Source organism: Myotis nattereri, assembly GCF_964212035.1.
Source record: "Myotis nattereri genome assembly, chromosome: 10".
In the NCBI taxonomy this organism is placed as follows: domain Eukaryota; kingdom Metazoa; phylum Chordata; class Mammalia; order Chiroptera; family Vespertilionidae; genus Myotis; species Myotis nattereri.
Genome location: NC_138085.1, coordinates 15,264,182 through 15,291,869, shown reverse-complemented (window position 1 = coordinate 15,291,869; position 27,688 = coordinate 15,264,182). Strand labels below are relative to the sequence as shown.

Sequence of the window (27,688 nt, the reverse complement as noted above, 5' to 3'; positions counted from 1 at the left end):
GCGCGAAGCAGGACGGGAAATTCAGCAGAGTCTGTCCTTTGCTTTTAGAGCGGGAGCTGACGCCCGCGGTCCTGGGCTGCTGCTCGCCGGTTCCCGGGAGCGGGGGGCGGAGGGGGAGGAAACGCTCAGCGGCGGCGGAGTCCCCGTGACCGACTCTGCTGTGGCCCCGGGGGCGCAGCCGGGCTCCCGCGCCTCGCACGTCCCGAGTGACTCAGGCGAGTCCCGGCCGGCGGCACTGCTGGTCGCCGCGTGTCCCTGACCCCGCACCCGACCGCCCCGGGCAGCGTGGCCTGGGCTCTGCGCCGCCCCTCCCCGCGCCTCCCAGGCCTCCTTCCCAGCTGAGCGCGGTGTCCCCGCGGCCGAAGCTCAGAGCGGGCCGCCAGGCGGCTGGTGCTGCTGAGGCCCCGGCTCAGCCCGCGGGTCTCGCTGACCCTGAGGCCCCGGACGCGGCCCTTCTGCCCAGACCCGGCTCCGGTGCCTCCTGTGCCTTCGGGTCCCCCCCTCCCCCCCAGCCGCCTCGGGTGCTCTTGGCAGGTCCCTGTTCCCAGGAAGCCAGGCCGCAGTCTCCCTGGGAGCGCATCAGTTCCATGCGGAGCTGTTATAGGGCCCGGGGAACCACACACACAGTTGGGGCTGCAAAGATCTAAATATACTAATCAGCACAAAGTGGTCATTGTTCTGTGCAGGCGATCCTTTAATTACCGATTCTGTGGCTTCCTCTCAGAGTTAATATGTTGGATAACCTGTTGACTAGAACATAGGAAGGCCGGCTGGATTTTGTGGTGTTTGGTGTAAGTTTTATAAGGCACTGTGGGGTGCACAGTCCTCTGCCAGGGGCTGTACCCACGTGAACGCCGGGCAGTAGACAAAGAGGACATGAGAGACAGAGGCATATAGGAGAGTCTTTTTAAAAAAATATTTTCATTTTTTTTTACGTAGAGGAAGGGAGAGGGATAGTTAGAAACATCATGAGAGAGAAACATAGATCAGCTGCCTCCTGTACACTCCCTACTGGGGATGTGCCTGCAACCAAGGTACATGCCCTGGACTGGGACCCTTCAGTCCGCAGGCTGTTCTCTATCCACTGAGCCAAACCGGTTAGGGCAGGAGAGTCTCTTTTGCAGGCCATGTAGCCATTGCTAACAAGGAGCCATCAGACAAAACAGTTCTTCAAAGTAGCTTCACACAGTGGCTGCGCCAAGCAGCCCTTGCTAATACAGTAGCAAACAGGAGCCATACCAAGCAGCCACCCACCGGCTGGTTAGGAACACGTTTGTACTAACTTAGACACAAAGGCTTCCTGCCCAACAGTGACATCAGTATTTGGGTTATAGTAAGGTACTCCTGCCCAGTGTGTACAGTACAATCTCTGTGTCCTTGCTTAGATTGGCCTTGAACATCCCAGTTAGGATTCTCCTGCTCAGATTGGCCTTGAACATCTGGCGTACCCTGATGAGGCTCCCACAGGCACTATCTCAGTCATGGCCCAAGTTAAACTGTTCTCAAAACTGACTTATCAGAAGGAGGAAAAAGTGTCATGAATGTGACATAACCGTTCTCTCAGGAATAACACTTAATTCACAGAAAACATAACTGCAACCCTAGAGGAGCTGCATGGGAACCACAGGCTTAGATATTTCAGCCAAGAAAGCTGCTGGTGCCAAAAAGATCTCAGAGGAGAAACGAAGTCAAATTAAACTGTTTGTGATGTGAAAGCCATTTCAAACACTGTTTTTAAAGGTTGTCTAGTGCTGACATGAATGTTTGTTTTGATTCCTGTATTTGAGGATTGCAGCTTAACCGCTATGCCACAAAACCGTTTTACATATAAGAGTTGTCTGAGGCAGAACTGTCATCCACCTTCTACAGTGGCCGAATTTGACTGGCTGTTAGTTACTGTTCATAGAAATGTTCTGGAAGTAAGGGGTGAGGGCTCTTACCACCCACAGCTCATCCACTTCTTTGTAGTAATAAGCTGAACTGTTAAGTTTGCAAACAAGCACGACTGTTCCATTGCCAGTAATTTTATTCATGCCTTGGTCTTTTGGGTTTGCACCAGAAATTGGAATTGCTTGCAATTATATGTTTAGGTGGATTGAGCCTCAAAATTAATGATGACATTTACTAGTTTCTTAAAGCACCAAGTGGTTCAACTTTTGATGCATTAGAAATGATATGTTGTTTTTGTTTGTTTCATTTCAATATGCCAGTCATCTGTCAGGTGTGCTTTTTAAATGTTGTTCCAGCATTTGAACAGAAATGCCCTTAAATGTTGAGAGCCATTTACTATAAAGTAAAACTTGTCTAAATCCTTAAATGTGAAATGTGGAGAAATTAGTGAGTAGTAGTAGGAAATGTAGGATCAATATTGTCAGACATCAGTGCTTATCTCTCAGCCCAGTGATTTCCTACAGTTGATTTTGTCAGCAGCTAACATGTAGCTGTAATGTTAATTATGTACTGATAGTGTGAGGTAACTATGAAATGGTAACTAATTCCCTGAAAGAATCAGATCTGGAATGCTCTTTGATGTTATGATTACTTGTACACCTACAATGTGATAGGATTGTATGACACTCATCTAAGGATTCATGGCTCTTCTGTAAACTTCTGATAATTTTCTTCTCGTTTTGATCCCAGCAGCTGGCCAGAATGTGTTTGAATTCATACAGAAATAATATTGATATCTGAAAGCCATGTTGAACTTCTCTGAAGAAAGGGCAACAATGATTGCAGCTGGGGATTTGCAGGAATTTGTTCCTTTCCGTCGAGACCACTGCAGACAGCACCCTAATGCTTTGAACCTTCAGCTTCGGCAGCTGCAGCCAGCCTCTGAGTTGTGGTCGTCTGATGGTGCTGCTGGCTTGGTGGGATCCCTGCAGGAGGTTACAATCCACGAAAAACAGAAGGTTTTACCAAGTTTCTCAGTTTGCTTTTGAAATGTAGAGAGATTCGATCTACTTGTAATTTAAGGCTACCCAGATGCAACTGAGAAATGAGTATGATGCTACTTCTAGGGTATTGGTTAAGATTTGGTAATTTTCATGAAAGCTAAAAATAATGACCTTAATTGTATTACAGTGTCATGGCTGTTTAGACATATAACTCAGGGATTTATAATGAGAGTCACTATGATTATGGTCCATTTAAATCTCTTTTTCTTCATTTAGTACGTGGGACCAGATTTCATGTTATTTGATGGTTAGATAGTCGAGTTAGCAATGGTCCCTGCTGCCCAAAACTTACATATTTCTAGAGGAGAAAGGAAATGCCACATAAGTAGATACAGTACTAGTTTTTAAATAGGGGAATGAGAAGTAAGTGCATGTTAAACAGTCAGTCATTCTCATCTTAATTCCATTTCTGTATCCCTTTTGGGATACCAAAATTTCCAGGAGCGGAAGTCTGTAGTTAGGAATCCAAACCTTTCTCTGCCCTGTTCATTCTGATGGTTGGCACAAGGGCAGGAAAGTGAATGTATATGCAGTTGTGAAGCAGGGAAGTCTGCATGGTTGGTAAGCTCCCCCAGTGTCCCATGTGCACTTCACTGCCCCCTCTGCTTCACCCCCCATATGCTTCATATGTCTTTAGTCTCCCAAGAATGTTGGTTTAATTTTTGGATATATAGGTAAGGTCCAATTTTTGTTTATTTATGTTTTTGGCAGCATAAAATGGTAACGTAATAATAAAATACTTAATATAGAGAATTCTTGAGGTAAATTCCCATTTTTGAAATCCTGTAAGATACAGTATGATACATACACCCACACCCCCTCCTCTGTTAATCGGTGGCACCAAACCTAAGAGTTGGGCTTGGACTGAGCCTTACTCCACAGACAGAGCAGGAGACTTGTATCTGAATTGCGGTTCAATTTTAATTAATAAATCTTGCTCCATAATGTTGCAAAAGAAATAAAAACTGCTTAAACATGTCTTACATATGTAAATTTTTTAGGAAAGCTGGCAGTTAAGGAGAGGCAGAAATGAAATTGGAGAAATGGATTATGACGAGGAACTCTATGTGGCTGGAAATATGGTGATCTGGAGCAAAGGGAGTAAAAGCCAGGCATTGGCTCTTTACAAGGCCTTTACCGTTGATAGTCCTGTTCAACAGGTGAGTTGATTTGAATTTTAGTATTTGATTGATTATTTAGTGTTTTTTTTTTTAAACAATGCTTTTATCCTAATTTTAACAGAAATAATAAAAACAATATATAATGATCTCAGTAGCTAGATATATGTTTTAACATGTAGTGAAGATAATGGTAGGGAAATAAACATTTCAGTTATTTTCTATATCATCATTTTTTTGCACTGTTCTTTGTCAATTTCATGGTAATGTTTAAACACTTGAGTAATTTAATTAGTTATTGCCGAGAAAATTCATGACTTAAATTTAAGGGTATAAGAATATATTAGCACATGATTATATTTGGTTGCAAAGTGTTGAATAAATAAAAATCAAGTTCATAGTGAAAATAGAGAGTACGGGAAAGGAAAAAAAAATCTAATTTGCTGTCATTGCACATGCTTGGGTTGCTGGCTTGATCCCCAGTAGGGGGCATGCAGGAGGCAGCTAATGAAAGTTTCTCATCATTGATGTTTCTATCTACCTCTTCCTTTCTGAAGTCAATGAAAATATATTTATATATGTATTTATATTTCATAAATTTATATATAAATTTATATGTATATTTATTTATATGTAAACTACATGTATTTCTAACTGATTATAAAAAAAAGAATAGAAACAAATAAAAATTAGTAATTAAAGGGACAGAATTAAGCATTTGCTCTGCCTTTTTAGGAAGCCTTGCAGTTCATCTCCAGTTAATAAAGGAAAACCCTTATTTAAAGTAGAATTCCAGCTAATAAATATAGAAGGACTGGTAGAATTTGAAAATCGCTATTCTGTGTAACCTCTTACTCCAGTGTAACCTCTGATTCAGACAAGGATTGTAAATGGGATAGTAATGCCATTGCGTGAAAGGTGTTAGCATGGCACCAAGGTGTCACCCAAAGTGAAGAAATAAATGCATCTCTACTTTGAAGCTGCATGTTGTTCTCCACCTCCACAACCTGGTGGGTTACCATCACTGATAGGGGACAGAGGACTCCTTTATACCTACAGCTGTAATGTGGCATGGAGACATGATGTCATCTACTCAGTTTTCTTCCCCCAAATATTTGATATGAATATGTAGACCTAACTTCCAGTTATAGGAAGTATGGGGCCTAGAGGATCAGTTTGTAAAATGAGATGAGGAATGGGTGGAGGTATAGATGAAACAAGAACCACCAGAAATTGAGAATTATTGAAGCTGGCTGTTGGAGATTTATTATGTTACTCTGTTTCCTTTGTATATATTTGAAATTTTCTATAATAAAGACTTAAAGAAAAAACCACTATGAGATACAATTAGACAAATCCAGAATATGGGATAGTCTACATTCTGGTCTCCTTAAAGAGTTAGTCATGGAGAGAAACCAAGATGGCAGCATAGGTAAACACTGGAGTTTACTGCCTCGAACAACCACTTCAAAAATACAACTAAAAGACGGAATGGACACCATCCAGAACCACAGGAAGGTTGGCTGAGTGGAAATTGTACAACTAGAAGGGAGAAGGAAAGAGAAAAGCATACCGAGACTCAGAGGAGACGCAGTATGGCAGTAAAATACTATGGTGCGGAGGTGCATGCGGAGCGGGCTGGCGGCTGAGGGCATGGTTGTCGTTTTCAATCAGGAGGTAGTCTCAGGCTCTGAGCTCCGGTTCCAGGCAAGTCTCTAGGGACCCAGACTCATACGGGAGAAGCGGGACTGTCTGGCATAGGTCAGAACTCGAGGGCAGCTTTCTCTCCGAGGTGCTTGCAGCGATTACCAGGACATTGAGAAGCAGAGCCTCTGAGGGCTGGACTGAGAGCAGCCATAACTGCTAGCCCCACCCTGTTGATCCCGTGGGACCCGCCCCGCCTAAGCCCTGCAGGGAAGATTTTGCTGTATAGCATCAGGCAAAGGCTAGATTAGCACCTCCCTAGAGATCCAGGAGCCAGGAAACCCAGAGGTAAGAGTGGAACCATCCAGTTTGCAGCTCTGTGGAACCATAAAGGACACACTCAGGGGGCAGACTCAGTGAGCACCAAAGCCCCATTGAAGCAAGTCTTGCCCCAGAGGAGTGTGTCCAGCACAGAAGTTCTCCCACTGCAGACACAGCTGATACTCACAGCCAATTGGCCTGGAGGTCAATTCCTCCCAGTGATAACTGCAACAATCAAGGCTTAACTACAACAAGAGTGTGCACAAAGACCACAAGGGGGTGCACCAGGAGTCTCCTCCTCAGGTAATTGGGGAGGCTGAACCACTGGGCCCTAGTGGACACTCAGCACAGAAAACCACTTTATCAACACAGGGAAGCATAAAAATGCGGAGACAAAGAAGAAGGACACAAATGACAGAAATGGAGGAAAGCAAACTACTGGATATAGAGTTCAAAACCACACTTTTAAGGTTTTTCAAGAATTTTCTAGAAACTGCCGATAAACTTAATGAGATCTATAAGAAATCTAATGAGACCCTCGAGGTTGTGATAAAGGACCAACTAGAAATTAAGCATACACTGACTGAAATAAAGAATATTATACAGACTCCAAACAGCAGACTCTCTAGCCTTGATTGCAAGAATCAAGTCCACGATTTGAAATATGAAGAAGCAAAAAACATCCAACCAGAAAAGCAAAATGAAAAAAGAATCCAAAAATACGAAGATAGTGTAAGGATCCTCTGGGACACCTTCAAGCGTACCAACATCCGAATTATAGGGGTGCCAGAAGAAGAGAGAGAACAAGATATTGAAAACCTATTTGAAGAAATAATGACAGAAAACTTCCTCTACCTGGTGAAAGAAATAGACTTACAAGTCCAGGAAGCGCAGAGAAGCCCAAACAAAAGGAATCCAAAGAGGACCACACCAAGACACATCACAATTAAAATGCCAAGAATAAAATACAAAGAGAGAATCTTAAAAGCGGCAAGAGAAAGACAGTCAGTTACCTACAAGGGAGTGCCCATACGACTGTCAGCTGATTTCTCAACAGAAACTTTGCAGGCCAGAAGGGAGTGGCAAGAAATATTCAAAGTGATGAATGCCAAGAACCTACAACCAAGATTACTTTATCCAGCAAAGCTATCATTCAGAATTGAAGGTCAGATAAAGAGCTTCACAGATAAGGAAAAGCTAAAGGAGTTCATCACCACCAAACCAGTATTATATGAAATGCTGAAAGGTATCCTTTAAGAAGAGGAAGAAGAAGAAAAAGGTAAAGATACAAATTTTGAACACCAAATACACATCTATCAACAAGTGAATCTGAAAATCAAGTGACTAATCTGATGACCAGAATGAACTGGTGATTATAATAGAATCAGGGGCATAGAAAGGGAGTGGACTGGCTATTCTTGGGGGGCAAAGGGGTGAGGGGGATGTGGGAAGAGACTGGACAAAAATCGCACACCTCTGGATGAGGACAGTGGATGGGGAGTGAGGGAAGTGGGTGGGGTGGGAACAGGGTAGAGGGGAGTTATGTTGGGAAAAAAGAGGAACAAAAGTAATAATCTGAACAATAAAGGTTTAATTAATAAAAAAAAGAACAGTAGTAGAAAGCAAAAAAAAAAAAAAAAGAGGCATGGAGGGGGAAAAAGGTGGGGCCTATTGTAGGTTAAAAGAGACTAAAGGACATCACCAAATGCAATATATTTTGCACCATTTTGAATGAACTTTGATTGAGTCCTGGTTCTAGAAAATTGTCTTAAAAAAACATTTTGGGGAAAATTTGAAAAAGTTGCAAATGGACTGAATATTAGGTGATGTTAGAAAAATTTTTTCTTAGGCAAGATGATGGTTTTGTGGTGTATAGGAGAGAATATTTATTTTGGGGAAATGCATGATGAAGTCATGATGTGGGGGATTTTCAGGTAGTCATCATCCCCCAGTCAAATCCCTCACATGCACATAAGCAGATATGGCATATTGGTAACCACTGTTAGATTTATTTGTTTATTTTTAAAACATTTTTTATTGATTTTAGGGAGGAAGGGAGAGGGAGAGAGAGAGAGAGAAACATCAGTAACATCAATGGTAAGAAGAGAATCATTGATCGGCTGCCTCCTGCATGCCCACTACTGGGGACTGAGCCCGCAACCTGGGTATGTGACCTGGACTGGAATCAAACCCAGGACCAGTCCGCAGGCCGATGCTCTATCCACTGGCCCAAACCGGCTAGGCCTTAACAACTGTTAGATTTAGATGAAACAGGTGTTCACTGTATTATTTCAACTTTTCTTACTGAATATTTTTAGAATAAAAAGTTTTCGGGTGGGGGAGAATATATCTATAGCAGTTGAATTAATTATTGGGCTATTGACAAGAGATTTCAAGACTTTTTGACTAATGTTAAATTCCTTAGTGGTAAGCACTGCAATCTTGGTACCTGGACATTGCTTTTTTGTGTTTTCCCCCATTAACTGTTTCCTGATGAACATTGTACCCTTCTAACAATATACTGGGAACGATAAACTGAATTATTCCTAAACTTGAGGGCATGTGTAAAAGCATTTCTGTCCAGGAGTGTTGAAGCCAGTGACCATTTTTTTAAAAATATATTTTTATTGATTTCAGAGAGGAAGGGAGAGAGATAGAAAGATAGAAACATCAATGATGAGAGAGAATCATTGATCGGCTGCCTCCTGCACGCCCCCTACTGGGGATTGAGCCCGGAACCTGGGCATGTGCCCTTGACTGGAATTGAACCTGGGACCCTTCAGTCTACAGGCTAATGCTCTATCCACTGAGCCAAACCAGCAAGGGCCCCAGTGACCATTTTGATGATATTTCCGCCCCCCCTGCCCCCCCGTAACCATATGGTTAGTGTAGTTGTGAAAGTGGCATGATGATATCCAACAAGGGTTTTTTTTTAATATGTATTTTTATTTTCCAGAGAGGAAGGGAGAGGGAGAGAGAGATAGAAACATCAATGATGAGAGAGAATCATTGATTGGCTGCCTCCCGGGGATCGAGGCTGCAACTCAAACATATGCCCTGACCTGGAATCAAACTGTGACCTCCTGGTTCATTGGTCGATGCTTAACCACAGAGCCATGCTGGCCGGGCTCAAACTCATTCTTTGCTTCTATGTTTCCATCTTAAATTCTCCAAAGGATGATTGCATGTTTACTAGATTCCATGGATGTGCAGTTAGATGAATTGTCTCTTTTGTCTCCGTTATCTTAAGACTGCTTGTAAATAGAACGATAAGATTTTTAATTTCAGTCCTTTTGGTCTGGAAAACATATTGTTCTTTAGTCTTCTTACTATATGCGGGAAGATATTTTATATTTTGGTTAGGAATCAATACCAGGTGTATGTGACTCAGATTTAGTTAAACAAATAAACAGATAACTAAAATGCTGTATGCAGATGAATTAAAATGCCACATAATACCTGTGTGTCCACAGTGTGGTGAGAGTCAGGGGACTGGCTCTGAAGGAAGGATTTCTCAAAGAAGTTGCTGATTGAACTGGAAGTTGGTAAAAGAAGGGCATTCTAGGCAGAGCGAATCAGCCAAACTATTTATGGAAAAACATGATGTTTTTAAGTTCAGAATGGATGTACACAAGGTTTGGGTGTGGAGAGATGCTTGCAGGTGCTGAGTGGATCCAAACTGAAGGGCCTTGTTTGTACCTGGGAACTTGAAATTTAAACTGTACACAGAAGGAGCCTGTCAAGGATGTTAAAATGGAAAGTACATCTTCAGTTCTGTATTTTGAGAAGATAGGACTTTGGTGGCAATGTGTAGGATGTGTAGGATTGGCTGGAGAGTAGAGAGACTGTTGTCAAGGATACTGTTCTATGATAGTTCAGGGGAAAAAGATTGGTTCTGAAGAGAGAAGACAGAGATGAGAGACAGAGCTGAGGGAATGTGCAAGTCCTGAGACATCAGGAGTAAGGGAGAGTATGAAAATACTATTGGGGTGGGGTGGGGATGGGAGTGGCCCGGAAGAGATTAATGCGGGGAAAGGAGGACCTATGTAATACTTTCAACAATATAGATTTAAAAAATAAAAATAAAATAAAATACTATCTGCTTTTAGAGACTGGGAGGATGGGATTTCATAAAAGGAAGCTGAGTCAATAATAGGTACATGCCGGTTTTTCCTAAATTCAACAACCACAGATCAGACAATTCAATTTAAAACTGGACAGAGGGCTTGAACGGACATTTCTCTAAAGATATGTAAATGGCCAATGAGCACATGAAACAGTGCTCAGCATGTTTAATCATTAGGCAAATGCAAATCAAAACCACAGTGCGATACCATGTCATACCTACTGAGATGACTGATTTATTAAACAATGAAAAAAATAAGTGAGGATGTTGAAACTGGAACCCTGTGATTACTGGTGGAAAAGTAAAAAATGCCACTGTGGGAAACCATTTGCTGTTTCTCAAAATATTAAACCTAGGCAGGGTGGAGGGGATGAATGGGGGATAGAAAGGGACATCTATAATAATTTCAACAATAAATTTCAAGATAAATTAGGGGGGGGGAGTTAAACCTAGAATCACCATATGATCCAACAATCCCCCTTTTGATTATATATACACAAAAGACAAAAGCATCGATCAGATGCTCAAACCTCAGAGGGAAGGTAGGGGAGGGTGGGAGTAAGGGATCGAGGTCAACCAAAGGACTTGTATACATGCATATAAGCATAACCAATGGACACAGACCCAGGGGAGTGAGGTCATGAATGGGAGTAGGGTCGGGGCAATGGGGGGATAATGACATATGTAATTCCTTAATAAAAAAAAATGTTGAAATAAAAGGAAAAGATTTGAAAGTGGGGACTCAGTCGAACACCAGTGTTCATAGCAGCATTATTCACAATAGTTGAAATTGGAAACAACCCCAGTGTGTATGGAGAGATGACTGGATATACAATACGTGGTATATGCCTACAATGAAATATTTAGCCTTTAAAATGAAGGAAATTCTGAGATGTGCTACCACATGGATGAACCTTGAGGATGTTATACCCAACATAACATAAATACTGTATAATTCCACCTTCATGGGGTACTTTGCTTTGAATAGGTAAATTCATAAGGACAGAAAATATAATAGAAGCTGAGGGAGGGAGAAAGGGGGAGTTGTTGAATTGGCAGTTTCTGTTTGGGATAATGGAAAAGTTCTGGAAATGGATAGCATTGAGGTTACACAACTTTATGAATGAATGTATTTAATGGTACTGAATTTGTACACCACGAAATGGTTAAAATGGTAAATTTTACATTATGTATATTTAACCACAATTAAAAAACCCATAAAATACCATTAAATAATTTCAAGTAAGTGATTGTTAGGCATGCTAGTGAAAGTTGAATGGCATTTCCTAGTTTATGTTTTGCAAGATGAAAGGGAAAGTTTAGTTTTTCTAAAGATATTTTTCTGACTGTCTAAGAATGATAAGATCATTAAGAAACCTGTAGGTTATGAATAGCTCTTCTGGTAATCTTTAGTTTTATAAAGGACATAAGGTCAATACAGGTTGAGCCACGGTTTGAGGTCACTTTTGTGGCAAGGCTTCTAGCTAGTTGATTTTTAAATTTTTGTCTACTCTTTTCTTAAAATTTATTTACACACATACTTTATCTTATAATATTTATCATTCATTTGTTTAATTTTATTTTACCTTTTTTAGTTCCCATGGTGCATGTGTTGAGCTGGTGAGAAGGTAGTATATAGCTATATGTCATTATTATTTATTTATTTATTTTTAAAATCTTTCCTTTTGAAAGTATTATATATGTCCCCCCTTTTTTATTGTCCCCTTCTAGCTCACCACAATTCTTATTTAGATATGATTTGTTAATAGGCTATTATTTAGATGCAATTCTTAGATAAGCATTTTGTTTTAATTTTAGGCATTTATCATATCACAGGGTAAGTCTGAAAAAGCCTACAATAAGTTTCTTTTTGGAATTTTATTGAACTTTTTGATTCCAAATGTATACCTCTTTTTTTGTTGTTCAAAACCAAATGAATAATGGTGGTTTTGTCTAAGCATTTTTATATTATTCATTAAAGGAAGAGTCCACATCTCTTTCCGTAGAAGGTGCTGTGGAGACTGTGGAAATGACAACAAAGAGCCTCAAATCTCGTGGAGAAAGTGCTTTGGAGACTGGAAATGACAACAGAGGATTTAGAAGATCACTAAAGTCATTTAGGTGTTTTGATATTCCTTTCATTTTCCAGCATTGTGATTACTTAATTTTTAAAATGTTTTAATTGATTTCAGGGACAGGAAGGGAGAGGGAGAGAGATAGAAATATCCTTGATGAGAGAGAATCATCAGTTGGCTGCCTCCTGCACACTCCCTCCTGGGAATAAAACCAGAAACCTGGGCATGTGCCCTGGTCAGGAATTGAACCATGACCTCTTGGTTCATGGATTGATGCTCAACCACTGAGCCACACCTGCTGGGCCAGCATTGTGATTTTTTTTTCATATTCTTAGATCAACTGAATATGAAAATGGAACTTGAATTGCTTTAATTGAATTTTTTTATTGTTTAAAGCAGCGGTTCTCAACCTGTGGGTCGTGAGCCCTTTAGGGGTCGAATGACCCTTTCACAGGGGTCGCCTAATACCATGGGAAAACACATATATAATTACATATTGTTTTTGGGATTAATCACTATGCTTTAATTATATTTAATTTGTAACAGTGAAAGTGGGGGTCAACATAACATGAGGAACTATATTAAAGGGTCGCGGCATTAGGAAGGTTGAGTTTAACACTGGTTTAAAGTATTACATATGTCTCCTTCTCCCCTCATCGACCCCTCCTTGATCACTCCCACCCCCCTAATTACAAGGAGGCATGATTTAAAAAATCAATATCTGTTTCTTCTTCTCGGGATTGGGATTATTTACTGAATTCAGACCACCACCAGAAGGTTGAGTCTCACCTTTTGAACAGATCTTTATGTCTGAATCTTTTGGAAAGTTTCTCAGATGAAGGATGAAGACTTGTCACAGAATCTTAGTCTGGATTCTTCTACACTTCTCTCACATACCTGCAATCTTTTTCCTACTTCACTGGGTCTCTGAGGAGCCTAAATGGAATACTCTGATGGGAGAAGGAATTCATTCACTTGTTGACGCCCCTTGTTCAGTTGGCAAGGTAAATACTGTGTGTAGAGTGAAAACTTCCAGGAGTGCTCAGGTGACTCAGACGTTGGCCTTAAGAACCCAGAGCATTGTTTGCAAAACCTAGAATTGTTTGAAGATACTGGCTATGTAAGGGCTTGTGAGTCATCTTTGTCCTAAGATCAGTAGGAAGTCAGGAAACATGGTAAACACTGGGGGTGACCCGAAGAGCATTTCATGTTGACAGGCTGACTGCCTGCACTGTGGTGGAAGGTCTATAACAATACCTGCTATGCTGTAACAATACCTACATTCTAGTAGTGCTTACAGTTCAGAGAACTGCAGTTTAGCTACATAAATTGTCAACCAGGCCAGGGAACCATGACCCCCATTAGTGATGAGAAAACCTGTCAGTGTGTTTCCAAGACCCTGACGCTTGGTTCGCTGTGGGCTCTCTGCTGCACTTGTGCTGTTGCCTTCGGTGTCTGTCAGGTTCCTGGTGGATCTACGTTTAAATGGTGCTAACACTGCACTCTCACAGCCTGGCCAGCACTCTGTTTAACACTGAATTCTAAAGGTCACACACTTGGGTATTGTGACCGTTGATAATAAATAAAATTGAATGGAATAAAAATACCAACATCTGAGTTAATATTACAGAACGTTTTCTAATTTTTGTGATCTTCCTTGAGATAAAGAAGTTGTATTCTGAGACATGGCACTTTTAATTTTTTTTTTTTATTTCTCTTAGGACAAATCATTACTATCGTGAAAACTGTTTTATAATGAAATGATTTCCAACCCTAATCATGGGCTCTGGTATTTTTTACATATTTTATTTAGTTTTAAAACTTCACAGTGAATTAACTGGTATTTCCCCATTTTCTGGAAGAAAATATTGAGGCTCTAGAGATGGTTTGTTCAAGATCAACAGCCAATAGGTAATGGAAGAGAACCGAGATCACAGTGTTTTTACAGTAGTTTCACCTGCACAACATCTGTCTAGCAAAAGTAGTTGAGGTTGCACTTACAATACTGGGCACAGGAAAGTCCAGAAATAGAATAAAGGGGCTCTGGATTTGATTATCTTTTTTCTCATAAGTGTTTTTAAATGGGAAAGTTCTATTGATGATTGCTAACTGTTGGGGGTAAATATTGGAATACCTTCCTAGTTATTTGTATTTTATATGTTCTTGTTGTTGTAGGGACTTAAAAATGGAGTTTTACTTAGATCATTACTGCAAAGATTACACAATGCTTTTCAGAACAACTGAAGAAGTATGCACACTTGATCAAGGTAAGCAACTGTGTCATTAAAGGTTTTGTGAACAGTATGGTGACATTTGCTTGTATTTCGATTATGTTTGGACTCTATGTTATAAACTCGCTTCTAAACAACATCAAGTACAGGCCAGCTGATGGGGTGTCAGGTCCTGTCACTTGTCTTGTACTCTCGTTCTTGAGGTCCCTTCCTTCCTCTCAGCCTCTCTCTCGCATTCTGTGTGTGTGTGCGTGTCTCTGTCTGTGCCACTGACCTGTTGTTCTGTCTGGAAGCTGAGTCCACACCCTTTTCCTTACCACTTTAGCAAGTCTTGGTTTTGGTATGTTCTCCACTTTGTTCTGAGAGTGTTTTGATCTGAGAAAAGATACGGCATATCGTGCTACTTTATTGTAACTTCTAGACATAAGCTGTCAAGTGCCTTGAGTGGGATAGATTTCCACCTTGACATTCCTGATACAACGATTCTAGTGTGAAGCCATCAAGGTTAGCAGCAAGAGTACTAAGCCCCATTGACTTCGGGGCCTCCTGATCCCATGTGTGCTCTGTGACCTGTCAACCTCTAGTATCGCCAGGTCCCTAAGCATTCTCTACGGGCAGACCGAAGGATCTTTTGAAAATGTCAATATGATCATGTCTCTTCTGAAAACTGCCAGTGGTCTCCTATGGCCTTTAGAAATGAGTCCCAAATACTTAGCGTGTCCGTCCAGGCCGACCATGATCCGACCTTAGCTCCTATTGCAGTCTTGTCTCTCCCTCACCCCTTTTCTGTGGTCACACTTTGAGATCCTCATTGGCATCACACTCTGCCAGCCCAGCTTAGAGCTGTGCCATGCCCTGTATCCCGACGTCTCCCTCTGGAGTCGGTGGAAGGCTGGTGTACTTTCCGGCATCTCCCATCTTTCCCCTGTCTTGCTCTCTGCTCCCATTGTTTTTTGTTTTTGTTTTCGTGTTTGTTGTTGTTGTTTTGCAATACCATGAAATGCTACAACCTCGTCCACCCTCAGGAGTTTTAAGGATCTCATTCAGTGTGGAAGCTGAGAATTATAAGCAGCAGAATAGTGATGAAGCTAACAGTAGGGACTTGTCTTTCTCACAAAAGAACAAGTCCACAGGTAGGTGGATCCAATATTGAATTCAGCTGCTCAGTGATGTCAGGGTAAGCTCCCAGCATCAACGAGAGGAAAAAAATCCTCTCCTCGCTGTTGTGCTTTATATCAGGGAGGAACTTAGTGTCTCAGAAATCAACTATGAGACTCTTGCGTGAACCCTTGGGCAGAACGGGCCAAATTGCAAGGGACATGGGGCAGTTTAGTGTCAAAGTGCTCCCGAAGGAGGTGCCTCAGCCCAGGAGGAGGTGGTGAGGGGAAGGGCAGTGGGGACGTGTCAGATGGAGAGCTTCCTGTTTCTACTGTGATCACTGAGGGCCCCGTACATTTCTTCTGTGTGGACTTGTGGAGGACAGGTGTCCCGAGATTCAGCGATGACTGTTTCACAACAGTTGCCTAGTGTTTTGAAGTACACTGTCTCATAGGGTCCATATTATCCACATAGAACTGGTTAAACATATATGTTTTCATTGATCTCAGAGAGAGGAAGGGAAGGGGAACAGAGAGAGCAGGGGGGTGGAGGTGGGGGCGGTGAGGAGGCTGGGGAAGGGGAGAGAGAAACATCAATGATGAGAGAGCATCATCCGTCTCATAGCCCCTAGCGCGCAACCCCAGTATGGGCCCTGACTGGGAATGAAACGGGGATCTCTTGGTTCCGGGGTCCACGATCAAGCACTGAGCCACGCCAGTCGGGCAGCCACATATCAATTTAAAATGAAACTTTTTTTAATTCAAATTTAGTAAAACTTAAAATTCACTGAGACATTTAGGTTTCTCCTGTTGGATACCTGAGGAGTGTTGGCTTGGTGTATTGACCAGCTAGCTGGTTTTCCTTGAAAGCAAATATGAAATGAAAGAAAGGAAATGTGTCTCCCCTCAGAGCAAGAGTACTGCTCACATGAGAACGATGAGCTTTGGATGAGTGGGCCACAGCACTGAATGGATCCCTCTTGCACAGCGTGCCTCCTTTTGAAATACTCACCAGTGGCATTCCTTTGTCCTTTTCTGCTTAGAATTTTCTGACATGGTGGTTTTCATTTTAATTATAGATTGTTCCCGTGGTGGTGGTGTCAGTGAACTATGGCCCCTCGGGTAGAACCAGGGCTGTGTACCTTGTTTCCATACCGTCCTGTTCCAGTGGAACCATTTCCTCTCCCTAAGCTGAGTTTGACTGGTGAGTTAAATTCTGGGCTCATGGAGGAAGGGAAATGATTCAGGAAGTGTTTAGTGGAGGGAGTTGTTTTGAGTTACTCCTGTTGCAACCAAAGCAATGCTCTTGCTATCCCTAGTGATTTTAAGTATGGTTGAGAGCTAGTCTACTGGTTGTTTCTGGCCAAATAGCAAATGCATCTAAACAGCGAGGGAAGTAGAATGCCCCCCATTAAGTAATTTTTCCTTTCCTGAGACCATTTCAAGATACAAATTGGCACTTGGGAAAGTTTAGAAAGATATGATTGAGTCTGGCCAGTGCTGCACGGTGGTCGAGCGTCCGCCTGTGAAGCAGGCAGGAGTGCACAGTTGGTTTGATTCCGGGTCAGGGCACAGGCCCGGTTGCAGCCTGGATCACCGATAGGGGTCGTGAAGGAGGAAACCGATCCATGCTTCTCTCTCATGGTTTACGTTCCTGTCTCGCCCTTTCTCCCTCCCTGAAATCAATCAAAGTGTATTTTTTAAAAATATATACTGAGTCTAGCCCCGGCTGATGGGGCTCATTGGATGGGCATCTCCCCTTGCACTGAAAGGTTTCCGGATCAGTTCCCAGGGAGGGCATGTGGCAGGGTTTTGCGGTCAGTTCCATGTCGGGGTGGGCACGAGGCGGCTGGTGCACCTCTCATCTGTGTTCTCTGCCTCTCCCTTTCTCTCTCTACTGTCTATGTCTATATATTGGAGGTATGATCCTTGTGTCAACCAGAACCTATACATGAAGCAAAATGAGAAGAAACTGTCACTTCTGGTAGTTTCACTGCTGACAGTTCACCAGTGTGAACATTCTGGTGTATATATTTCCAGATTTTATTTCCCCATTTTATCAGTGTATACGTAGTTATCAGAGGAAATTAAATGTTTCAAAACTTATTTTAAAACTGTATTATACAGTGAGCACCTTCCATGTCAGCATATATGTGTACGTGTGTGTGTGTATGTGTGTGTGTGTGTGTGTGTGTATGGAATTATGTATATGTACGTGAGAAGACATGGTCTACACGTGTTTTTAATAAACAACCTTATTTATTCAAAAGGAGTATTTAACTTAATGGGAAATAGTCTACATAAATAGGTAGGTACTTTTAGAAATTATCCTTATTTACTATTATAAATGTACAGTTGGGATGTATTCCTCTGAATTATTTAAGATAATCGCCTAGAACTCTTCTGACAGCACGAGGGAAGGCTTCCAGCGCAGCCAGTAGCTGGCTCCATAATGGCTTCAGGTACTGCCTCGAGCCAGGCCTGGCCAGGGCAGGGCCTCTCGTTGGACCAGGCTCTGGCCCCTGAGCAGGCCCTTCCTCTGCCTCCGGAGAGCTCTGGAGCTCTGGGCGTGGACCTGGAGCAGGAGAAAGAGACACATTGACTCACACTCCTGGCTTTCCTGTGACTTAGTGCAGACAGGAAAGATGCCACCGCCTTTAAGGGAACTCCAGCCCATGAGCCTGCCCTCCCCCGATGATCTGCCCAGATGATCATTCCGCCTCACCTTGTTGAGTTGCCTCGGTGGGCTCAAGGTGCTGCAGCGCCAACCATAGATTTTGGGTGTGGCCCACCAGGTTTGGGAAGGGGAATTGACGGGCACCAAGGCCTGCTCTACCTTGAAGCAGGCGGAAGGAAGGGGCTGCCCCAAACCCTGGACGTGGTCCAGCCAGGTCCCCACCATCGCAGCAAAGGCCCTGGGGAGAGGCAGGTGGGCAGCAGATTCTGAGTCCTGCTCTTTCCTTCCAGTCTGCCCTCCCATGGTACACTTGTTTAGATATGAGCTTCTGTGCAGGTCTCCCATGACCACCCATGGGAGAGCACCATGGTAACCCCGGCCCTTGTGTGGCTGTCATGGTTGTAGCAGTTGTGGGATCCAGCAGGTTTAACACGGAGTCTGTGTGAGACTCTTCTTCCCACTGGCAGCTCACCTAAAGGTCCAGTGCACTGCCCACCCCCACCCTCCAGGCCCTGGGCATCTGGACTGAGGACTGAGACAGGCTTGTGAGCACCCTGCTCACCACAGGCCTGTTCTGAGCCTGGCCACTGTGGTCAGGGGAGATGGATATGGAGAGGGGCAGGCAGAGCGGGGTGGGTCTGTGGGGGGGAGGGGACTGTGAGGGACCAATCAGCACAGCGTCCCCTCTGGGTCTACAAGGCCCGGGACCCCACCCACTGTCGTCTTTGACTCCTATCCTCCTGGAATAGAAGACTCCAGAGCCCAGGCCTTTCTTGGGAATCAGATGATGTATAAGATTAGGGTTCTGCCAGGCACTCTCCATCCCCCACCCACCACAGTCCCCACGATGCTGACTCTGAGGGCCCTCCTTCTGGACCCGGAGACCACTCACTTTATGACTTGGTCCTGTGATGTGTCAGCCCGGTCATTCTAAACAGGTGTGCATCCAGATGGAAAAATCACTCTGATGGCATCAGCCCTGGTGGATGGTGGACACGAGCTGCAAATGATGGTGAGCGTGACTGCTGGACCCAATGCCCAGAACTGAGGCCCAGGGATTGTGTCTGCTTCATTCCTTGAGTCAGGCTAAGTGTCTCCAAAAGTGTGTGCACATTGTCGAGTAAAGAAACTCCAACCAGGAGCATGCCATACATCTGAGTGGGCCTGGGCCCCTGCTCTCCCCAGAAATCCCCAGTGTGGTTACACCAAGGACCAGGACCGGCTAGGTGAAATCTCACACTGCTTAACAGGTCGCTTTGCATGTGCTTTTCCAACCTCTGATGCCACAGGCCGCTGATGGGTGTGTCAGAGTTCTTTCCGTGGGACAGAGTGAAAGAATTGCCAACAACAACTGCCGCACATCCAGCTACCCTGTCTGCAGAGCCAGGGAGAAGGTGAGACCTGCCATGGCTTGTCCCCACAGCAGTGCTATGAGGTTCCCCCCCCCCCCAGCAACCCACTTTTCAGAGGAGCATCCTGAGACTCGGGAAGATGTGGTGACATTTTCATGCCTCACAGCTAGCAGTGGGCAGAGTCACGAGTGTATGCTCACCGAGATAGAAGCTCGTCCAGGAACCGTTGGGCTCTGCAGAAGGCCAGCGTGGAGACGTGGGGGTGATTCCCCCTGGGAAAGCTGGTACCGTGGCCATGGCAAGATGAGGGACAGGACACAGTTCACACGACATTTCTCTCTCTGATATTGCTACAAATATGTGAGGAGCTTGTCTTTACCGTCCCATGTAGCTGGACGGGGGCGGGGGGTCCTCATTTCTTTGTCTTGGGGCAGTGGGACACTAGGGAGAGTCCTGGGAGGGTATCTGTGGAGTCCCCAGATTGGAGTGTGGGTTCTGGGCACTGCCAGGTTGTGTTGGGGTTTTGGGTGTAGAGACCCTCGAGGCCAGCTCTCACCTCAGACAGGCACTGGTCTGTGTCGTCAGCCTGATGCACCTGCACCCTGACCCCGTAGGTGGTGTAGTCGGGTCCATGGGCCAGCACCTCAATGATGTCCTCCTTGGAGCTCTGCAAAGACAGAGTGGGTACTGAGCCAGGAGGCATCAGGAACCTTCCACCCAATCTGTGGTCCTGTGTCATGGCAGACCTAGCCTATGAGGACAGTGAGGATGTTTCTGGCAGCCCTGCTGAGCTTGCAACAATTGATTTGTGTCAAGGTGTAGCCACAGTGAAAGCCTGAATGACTGAGGAAAACTCTGTCCTTGTTGGGATGATATGGAGTTGGGTCAGGCCACAGCTCCTGAGCTGGCCGCACTGCAATGGTTTGTCGTCCTCTGTGAGGTGATAGGTTGCAGAGAAAAGTATTCAAGGCCTTTATCCCTTCCTACACCCCTAACCCCCACCCCCGCTTCCCCCTCCCCTTTTTTTTCAATACACAGCACTATCAAGTGGGATGATGTGTATAGCTTGGAGAAGGTCTGCAAGGACAGTCGGGCTGGGGCTGGTCCACAGGATACTTTGGGCAGGGATTTCATCAGTTGAAAGGAGCATGAGGCAAAGAGAGCAACAGATGCTTTCTCTCTGATCCCAAGAAGCACAGGAAGAAAGACTGCTTTTCTCCCCTACCAGGGAGCTGGTCAGGAGGATTGAAGGTGCAGATCACTTTGGGAGTGGGCCTGTGAGAACTTGAGGCCCCAGATTTGAGTCTGACTTCTGGTCCCACCCCAGTCACCTCAGAGTCCTAGGTGTGGGCCAGCTCTCACCTCAGTTTGGCACTGGATGGTTTTCCTGTCCTGACGCACTTGTCCTTTGTACCCGTTGAGGGCATAAGTGAACCTGTCAGCCAGCTCCTCGACGTGCCCTTGTTGGAGCTCTGCAAAGACAGAGCCCGCTACCGGGCCAGGAGGCATGAGGGGCCCGGGCATTACCAGTGGGGAAGATGCCCACCACCCATTCTGCTCCCCAGATCAGGCAGAGAGGGGCATCTGCAAAGACCTCCAGGCAGGGAGTGAAGTTGATGACCCCTTGAGCACCCCTGCGATTTAATAAGTGGGTAGCAGAGCTCTGACCCCAGCACTCGGCTTCCCTTCCTGTGAGCCATGACCTGGGCAGTGAACATGACACACCCTCCAACACCCTCCAGGCTTCTGACACTTACCAACCTGCTCCTTAGCCCAGGTTGAGCATCCCTCATCCCCCGCTTTCTTCACCTCACCATCCCGGACACACACACACACACACACAAACACACACACACACACACCTGGGATGAGGGGTAAGAGGTGTGGGCTCCCCAGGTATGACCCCCAGTTGGCGCACAAGTGTGAGCTGAAAGGGCCTGCCCTTGGTTACCTGTGTGTGCCTCGTGCCAGAGGGCGAGGGGTATCAGTGGTGGCGCTTGCGCCTGTTTCCCCAGCAACAGAAACATCTCTTGCCCTGGACTTTCTTCTTCGCAGAGTGTCGGAAGAACGGGAAGCAACAGAGAGACATCCTGGTCTCCTGACCTTCTCCACTCAAGTGAGCTGGAAAGGAAGTTGTCTCTAGAAGAGGCATGGGTAAACTTTTTGACTTGAGGGCCACAATGGGTTCTTGGCAGGCTGTAAGATAAGCATGGATAGAGTGTTTGTGTGAACTAATGTAAATTCAAAGTAAACATCATTAAATAATAGGGTGCGGTCTTTTTTTTTTTTTTTTTTAGTTTTATTATTTCGAAAGGGCCAAATCCAGCCCGCGGGCCATAGTTTTCCCATGGCTGTCCCAGGTGCTGGGACTTGGAGTGTCCCATGGGGTAGTGGCTGTTGTGGTCGGGAAGGGCTCATTCCAAGGGTGAACTTGGGCTTGTCAGGTATTTAAAACGCTTGGAGGATTGGGGTTCCCCTGGGCCTTGCTCTGTGGGGGCAGCCAAGGAGTCACTTTCCCAAAGGGTGGGACTTGGCCAGCCCCTGGTTCCTGGGAGAAACCAGGAGAGTGGAGAGGCTCGATCAAGTCGCCACCTGGGACCAAGAGCCCCAGTGAGAGACCAGTAGCCCCCGTGTGGGCTCCTTCCCTGTGCGGGGCTGGTCCCCTGTCATTGTGGGGCAGGTTGCATGTGCTCCCTGGACCTGGAGGAGTGTTGGCTGCTGAGCTGACAGGAGGCAGCTGGGGACAGAGTTCCCGCCAGACCCCAGCAGGGCCCCCTGTCTATTAAGCCAGGAAGTGAGGGGTCCTGCTTCTCTGGGGCTTGTGTCTCAAGCCAGGGGACAAGACGGATCTGTAGTCCCCAGAAAGTTAACTACCTGGTCAAATAGGGTGTATGTGTGGGGGGGTGTGAGCAGGGGAGGTTGGAGAATCGAGCTGAGGGAAGGGAATGGGCATGGGCAGAGCTTATTCCAGGCCTAGGAATATGTGTCTAGGAGGGTAGTCACCACGTGAGCCCATATACAACTTGGTGTTTATTTAGCAGTGGCTTCAGTGCAAGGATTATGATTAAATTGTGGTTGGTTGGTTGGGTGGGTGGTTGGGTGGGTGGGTGGGAGGTTGGTTGGTTTGGTCTCAGAAGAAATAAGAGGTAGAGACAATTGTCAGTCTTTACTTAGAGCCCAGCAGTGGCCTGACTGGGTCTTGGCTGGTAGGGCCTGTCCTTCTCAGGATGAATTTGGAAGTATTCTGAGAGAGATGGCAGCACTTCTCCCACCTGTGAGCTGAGGCTGGTTTCCTTGCTGCCTAGCAGCTGGCTGTCCGAGGGGCTTAGTGGTAGGAATGATTCACACACAGCTCCCTTCCTCACTGGGGAGAATAGGTGACATGTGGCTCTCAGTCCTTGCACTAAACTAATGTCAGGTTGGGGCAGACCCTACATGGAAGTATTTCAGCTTCACAAACCATTTGAGTGAGTTAAATAACAATTCTTATGTTTTTTTAATTTTTAAGGCAGAAAATACAGCCACATTTTAATTTGATGTTTACAGGAGTTGATTTTTACACCCCCAAAATTGGCTTCAGCTGAAGTTTTCCATACCTGGGAAGTTACTTGTTGAATTTTAATAAAAGTGACATATGGTGCTCAACACATCTGTATTTTCTGAGCCTTTTCCACCAATCCAAGAATATGCAATTGATGTTTTAAAAAGATAATGCTAAATTTACTAGTTTGGGTTATAGTACAGTTACTAAGAAATGTTTAATAGTATCTACCGAAATTTTATAGGATAAGTTTTATAGAGATTATATATTTTTGAAATGAGTAGTATTATAAAACTGTGTTTACATTTTTGTGAAGTTTTGTACCACAAAGTTTAAAACAAGAAAAAGTTTATTATTGCTGAGATATTTAGGAACATTGTAGAAATCTGAACCTACAATTATTTTTTGAAGCCTTTGAAGAAACCTTATTTAAGAGGTCTAATTTTACCCTCATCCTATAGATGCAGCTAGGAGACCCAGAAAGGGTAAGTGAAATCCCCAAGACCACAAGCTATTAATAGCAGAGATCAAATGAGAACCCAGGGCAAGTGCTCATTCTATTTTTCCTGTCAGCCTCTGTAGACCCAGTTGAGGTTAGAACCATAGAGCTGTGACTTAGGAGATCTGAATTCTTTAAAAATCTTTTCTGTATACATATGTTTCTCTTAGGCGTCTTGATAGTATTATTTAATTACTAGAGTCCCAGTGCATGAATTGGTGCACATTGAAAGGAAATTAATTAGAAGAAATATTGTAAGATCACTATTTGCCCTTTCTCAATAATAGAAGTGTATACCAAATTCACGATCAACAATGACAGATGGAAACACATGCAACTGGCGCCAGAGAGATAGATAGATAGATAGATAGATAGATAGATAGATAGATAGATATAGATGTAGATATAGATATAGATATAGATATAGATATAGATATAGATATAGATATAGATATAGTTATAGATATAGATATATAGATATTTGCTTACTTAGACCTGCTTTCTGATTAGGTAAACTTTTTCCAGCTTGGTGAAGTGCCCCAATTTCTTTTTCAGGATATTGACAGCAAAACAGCATAAATACCAAAATGAAAGCAGATTATTATTGTGCATCATGCAGAGATAACAAAGGGAGAAATATTTAACTATAACCCCGTTTGACTATATTCCCTGCAGTGAGAAAACCTGAAGTCATGTTCAGGCTCTACCATTTCTTGCTTCTTTTCAGTTGGGTCAATTTTTAAAACATTCTAAATCTTCATTTTCTGGCTAATGAAATGAAAACAGGATTCTACCGAGTCTCCTCTCTACCTATTCCGGGACTTCAGTGAGGATCAAATGAGATGAGGCACATGAAAACACTTCAAAGACATTTGGTGAAAGTGTAAAATGTTTGCACCTGGCTATAAAGCAAGTGGGTGAAGAAACTCCAAGGAGGCTAGTCGCTAGGGAGAGGAAGCCTGGCATTACTATGTGACATCATTACCTGGTGCCCACAGCCACCATTTCTGTGCTGGGCTGGCCTGTGGGCTTTGTGCCATGGGTTCGTGGCCGGGCCTGTGTCCCACTTGGGAAAAGCGGAGTGTTGCTTGTGGACTCTGGGTGCGCAGTGCCCTGCCTCTGTAAAGGGCCAGTTCAGGTCACAGCAGCTCCAGTATTGAACGTCTGCCCCTGGTGGTCAGTGCTCTTCATAGCGAGTGGTCAGGTGGTGGAATCCTTAGCACATTAGCCTTTTATATATATGGATTTGCAATAAGAACGGCAAAAACCGTTTTTAAAAAAGTTACTGTGGCTCATGTCTGAAGTTTATCAAATCTGAAACTTTACTGTAGATATCAGCCTTCCAATGAGGAATTCTTCAAATACAGCCTGAGCTGTGGACCCTGAGGCATCCTACCTAGGAGCCTCTCTTCAGGGTTGCTGACCCGCCCCATCCCCTACCGTGCCTCCAACCCCTGCCCATTATTTTTTCCAAGCAGACCCAGCATCTCCAAAGCCCAGTGTTCTCATTCAGGAGCTGTTGGAGTGCAAGAATGCATTTTAAAGGATATTTCACAACGCAAAGCACTTTTTAAGCTTCTCAAAGATAAGTGGATGGTCACTGAACATGGATGCAAAATGCATTTTACACCAAAAAAAGTTACTTAAATGTGTTTTAGAAGATTTTTTTCATTATCAAAATAATATAGGATCATTAGAATTTTAAAAAGAATAGTATAAAGTAAAGGAAATCACTTCTTTCCACTATCCAAGGTTAACCACTGTCAACATTTCAAAGTATTTCCTTTTGTCTTTCGTACATTTATATATCTAGATACCTTTTTGAGGTGATACTATTAATTCATTTATATTAATATATGTTGTATTGACTTCAGAGAGGAAAGGAGAGGGAGAGAGAGAGGTAGTAGTAATATGAATGATGAGAACGAATCATTCATCACCTGCATCCTACATGCCCCCTACTAAGGATGGAGCCCCACGTACTCTGACAGGGACTCCATGTATGACCTCCTGGTTCATAGATCAAGGCTCAACCAGTGAGCACGCCACCAGGGCAAGATGATACTATTTGTTATGTGTGTATCCTGATTTGTTTTCTCTTAGTTATGGTGTTTTCATTCCACTGCATCTATAACCACTTTTTCCCCGTTTATGAAGGCACTGTTTATTTTTCCCAGCTTTATTGAGAAATAATCAATATACACCACTGTATAAGTTGAAGGCAGACAAAAGGATGGTTTGATTTGCCTACATTGTGAAATGACTACCACAGTGAGTTCAGCTAACATGTACTGAAGATGTGACAAACCAAAATTGAAATCTCTAATGTAATTTGGGTTATTTTTTCTTCAAAGTCAAATCTACAATTGTTACTATTGCAAAAAAGAGCTTGTACTTGGAACTAAAGTGCAGGGTGTGGTGGGTCTGCAGGCTGGGGCTCTACTGCCCTGGCCCCTTGCACTTGAGCCCTGTGCCTATTCACATGCAGATCCTTTCTCCTTCCAGACTTCACATGAGGCTGGTGATGGATGTGCTGCCCCTGCTGGACGGGTTCCACAGTCTGTCTTCCCACCACGGAGTGTCAGAGGTGAGAGGCCCCTGTGTAAGGCTGTGGAGCATATGAAGTTCAGAGTCACTTGTGTCTCAGCAGCTCTGGGGGTGACCTCAGCATCAGCATGCGCAGAGCCTATGCTGGCCTCCAGGGTGTGCTCTGTGCGGGTCCAGCTCACCCACAGCTCCTCTCTCCCTGGATTTCAGCCACCTTCCTGGTCCTTCTGCTAGAAGCTCTGGTTCTCTCAGAACCTTACACTCCTCTCCACCCATGAGCTGTGTGGCAGCTTCATATAACAGGATGGTTATCAGGGAAAACTGGCAAGAGAAAAAGAAGAAAAATAATCAGGAGTCGCCACAATGCTTTGGAGTCCAGGGCCTGGCCAGGAGAGAAGGGGGAAGGGTCCAGGGCAGCCGCCACTCTGGCTCCAACAGGCCCCTGGTCCAGTCCTCTCTGAGTCATTCCCGTCCTGCGCACAGAGCAGTGCTAAGACTCACTGTCTTCAAGACAAATCAGCTCACCACCGTGCTGGTCACTGGTCAAGTTCTCAGTTCGCTCCCCACTCAGCCCACTGCTGCTCTCTCTGGAGTCTGCAGATAGTATTCTCTCTGAGACCACGGTTGTCATCATTGGGTGGACAGCTGGCCATTGGTCTGCTCCATCTCGGTGGCTCCAGAATGATGTGTTTTCTTCTTTGGAGAAGAAGAAAAAAGAGCAAGAGTATGGGTCTGGACAGAAAGTAGCCTTTCTGTAGAAATGCATGGACAGTGAGTTTTTTACTCTTAGTACTTTGAAGTGCTATGTGGATTGGCATGAGGTACTTTTGTTTTATTATTCTTTCTGGATGTTCTCCCTGAAGGTGACTGAGTTGGCTGGCTGCACAGGTAAAGGAACAAGAGGGTGAGTGTGCTGCCCTGGGTGCCAAGTAGCAAGGAGTTTGTGCTGTTCTGCATTTCTGAGCCTCTCTCACCATGTGAATCAGCTCTGGCCAGAGGCAAGGACAGCCATGAGTGGCTGCTCCAAGTCCATCCTGACTCCACTCGTCTGTCCCACCTCCACACGATTGAGCTGTGCTCATTGCCAGCTAAATCCACAAGCCAGGGGAGCCCTGGAGCCCTCAGTCACTGTGGGAGAGGATGAGCATTGGTGGCTCCCTGGCCCACATCATGGACCAAAAAGAGCAAGATTTTATGGGGTACAGACACTGAAAAGGCCTTCATGACAGCCCTACATTATTACCCTAATGATACAGGTTTGGATGGACAATTACAAACTCCCTACTTGACCATAGAGTAAAGTATGAAACCTTAATGAGTGACACTCCGTCTCTCATCTTCATTTCACCCCTTAAAATAGGGATGTGTTGATTTCATCCACCAGCATTACTTCTTCCATCTTGCATTCAAGTTGACAGGAAAATTGGAGCCATCTATGGAAGGAGAGAGCATATGAAGACAGGGTATTATTTTTACCTTAATTTTGAGCACCACTCTGTTGAGTAC

The 27,688-nt window shown here is 44.4% G+C and overlaps 1 protein-coding gene across 2 annotated transcripts; it reads left to right on the top strand.

Annotated features, from left to right (window-relative positions):
* On the top strand, nucleotides 1–27,688 carry LOC308525797 (uncharacterized protein). Of its 2 annotated transcripts, XR_013996479.1 has the most exons (9): nucleotides 1–215; nucleotides 2,644–2,909; nucleotides 3,956–4,114; nucleotides 12,145–12,284; nucleotides 13,066–13,242; nucleotides 14,414–14,505; nucleotides 19,182–19,255; nucleotides 19,533–19,637; nucleotides 26,141–27,688. XR_013996479.1 is itself a non-coding variant. In XM_081100645.1 (8 exons), exons 2-8 carry the CDS (start codon nucleotides 2,697–2,699, stop codon nucleotides 26,414–26,416), a joined length of 1,059 nt encoding a protein of 352 aa, XP_080956771.1. In that variant the 5' UTR covers nucleotides 1–215; nucleotides 2,644–2,696; the 3' UTR covers nucleotides 26,417–27,682. The 2 variants fall into 2 exon arrangements, 1 of the variants encoding a protein (XP_080956771.1); XM_081100645.1 differs by lacking the exon at nucleotides 13,066–13,242 and having other exon boundaries at nucleotides 26,141–27,682.

Excerpts from the sequence above, each read along its gene's own strand:
- LOC308525797 (XM_081100645.1), top strand. The coding sequence starts at position 2,697 with ATGTTGAACTTCTCTGAAGAAAGGGCAACAATGATTGCAGCTGGGGAT. Across the intron at positions 12,285-14,413 it reads AGATCACTAAAGTCATTTAG|GGACTTAAAAATGGAGTTTT; the intron begins GTGTTTTGATAT and ends TTGTTGTTGTAG. Across the intron at positions 19,638-26,140 it reads TCTGCAGAGCCAGGGAGAAG|ACTTCACATGAGGCTGGTGA; the intron begins GTGAGACCTGCC and ends TTCTCCTTCCAG.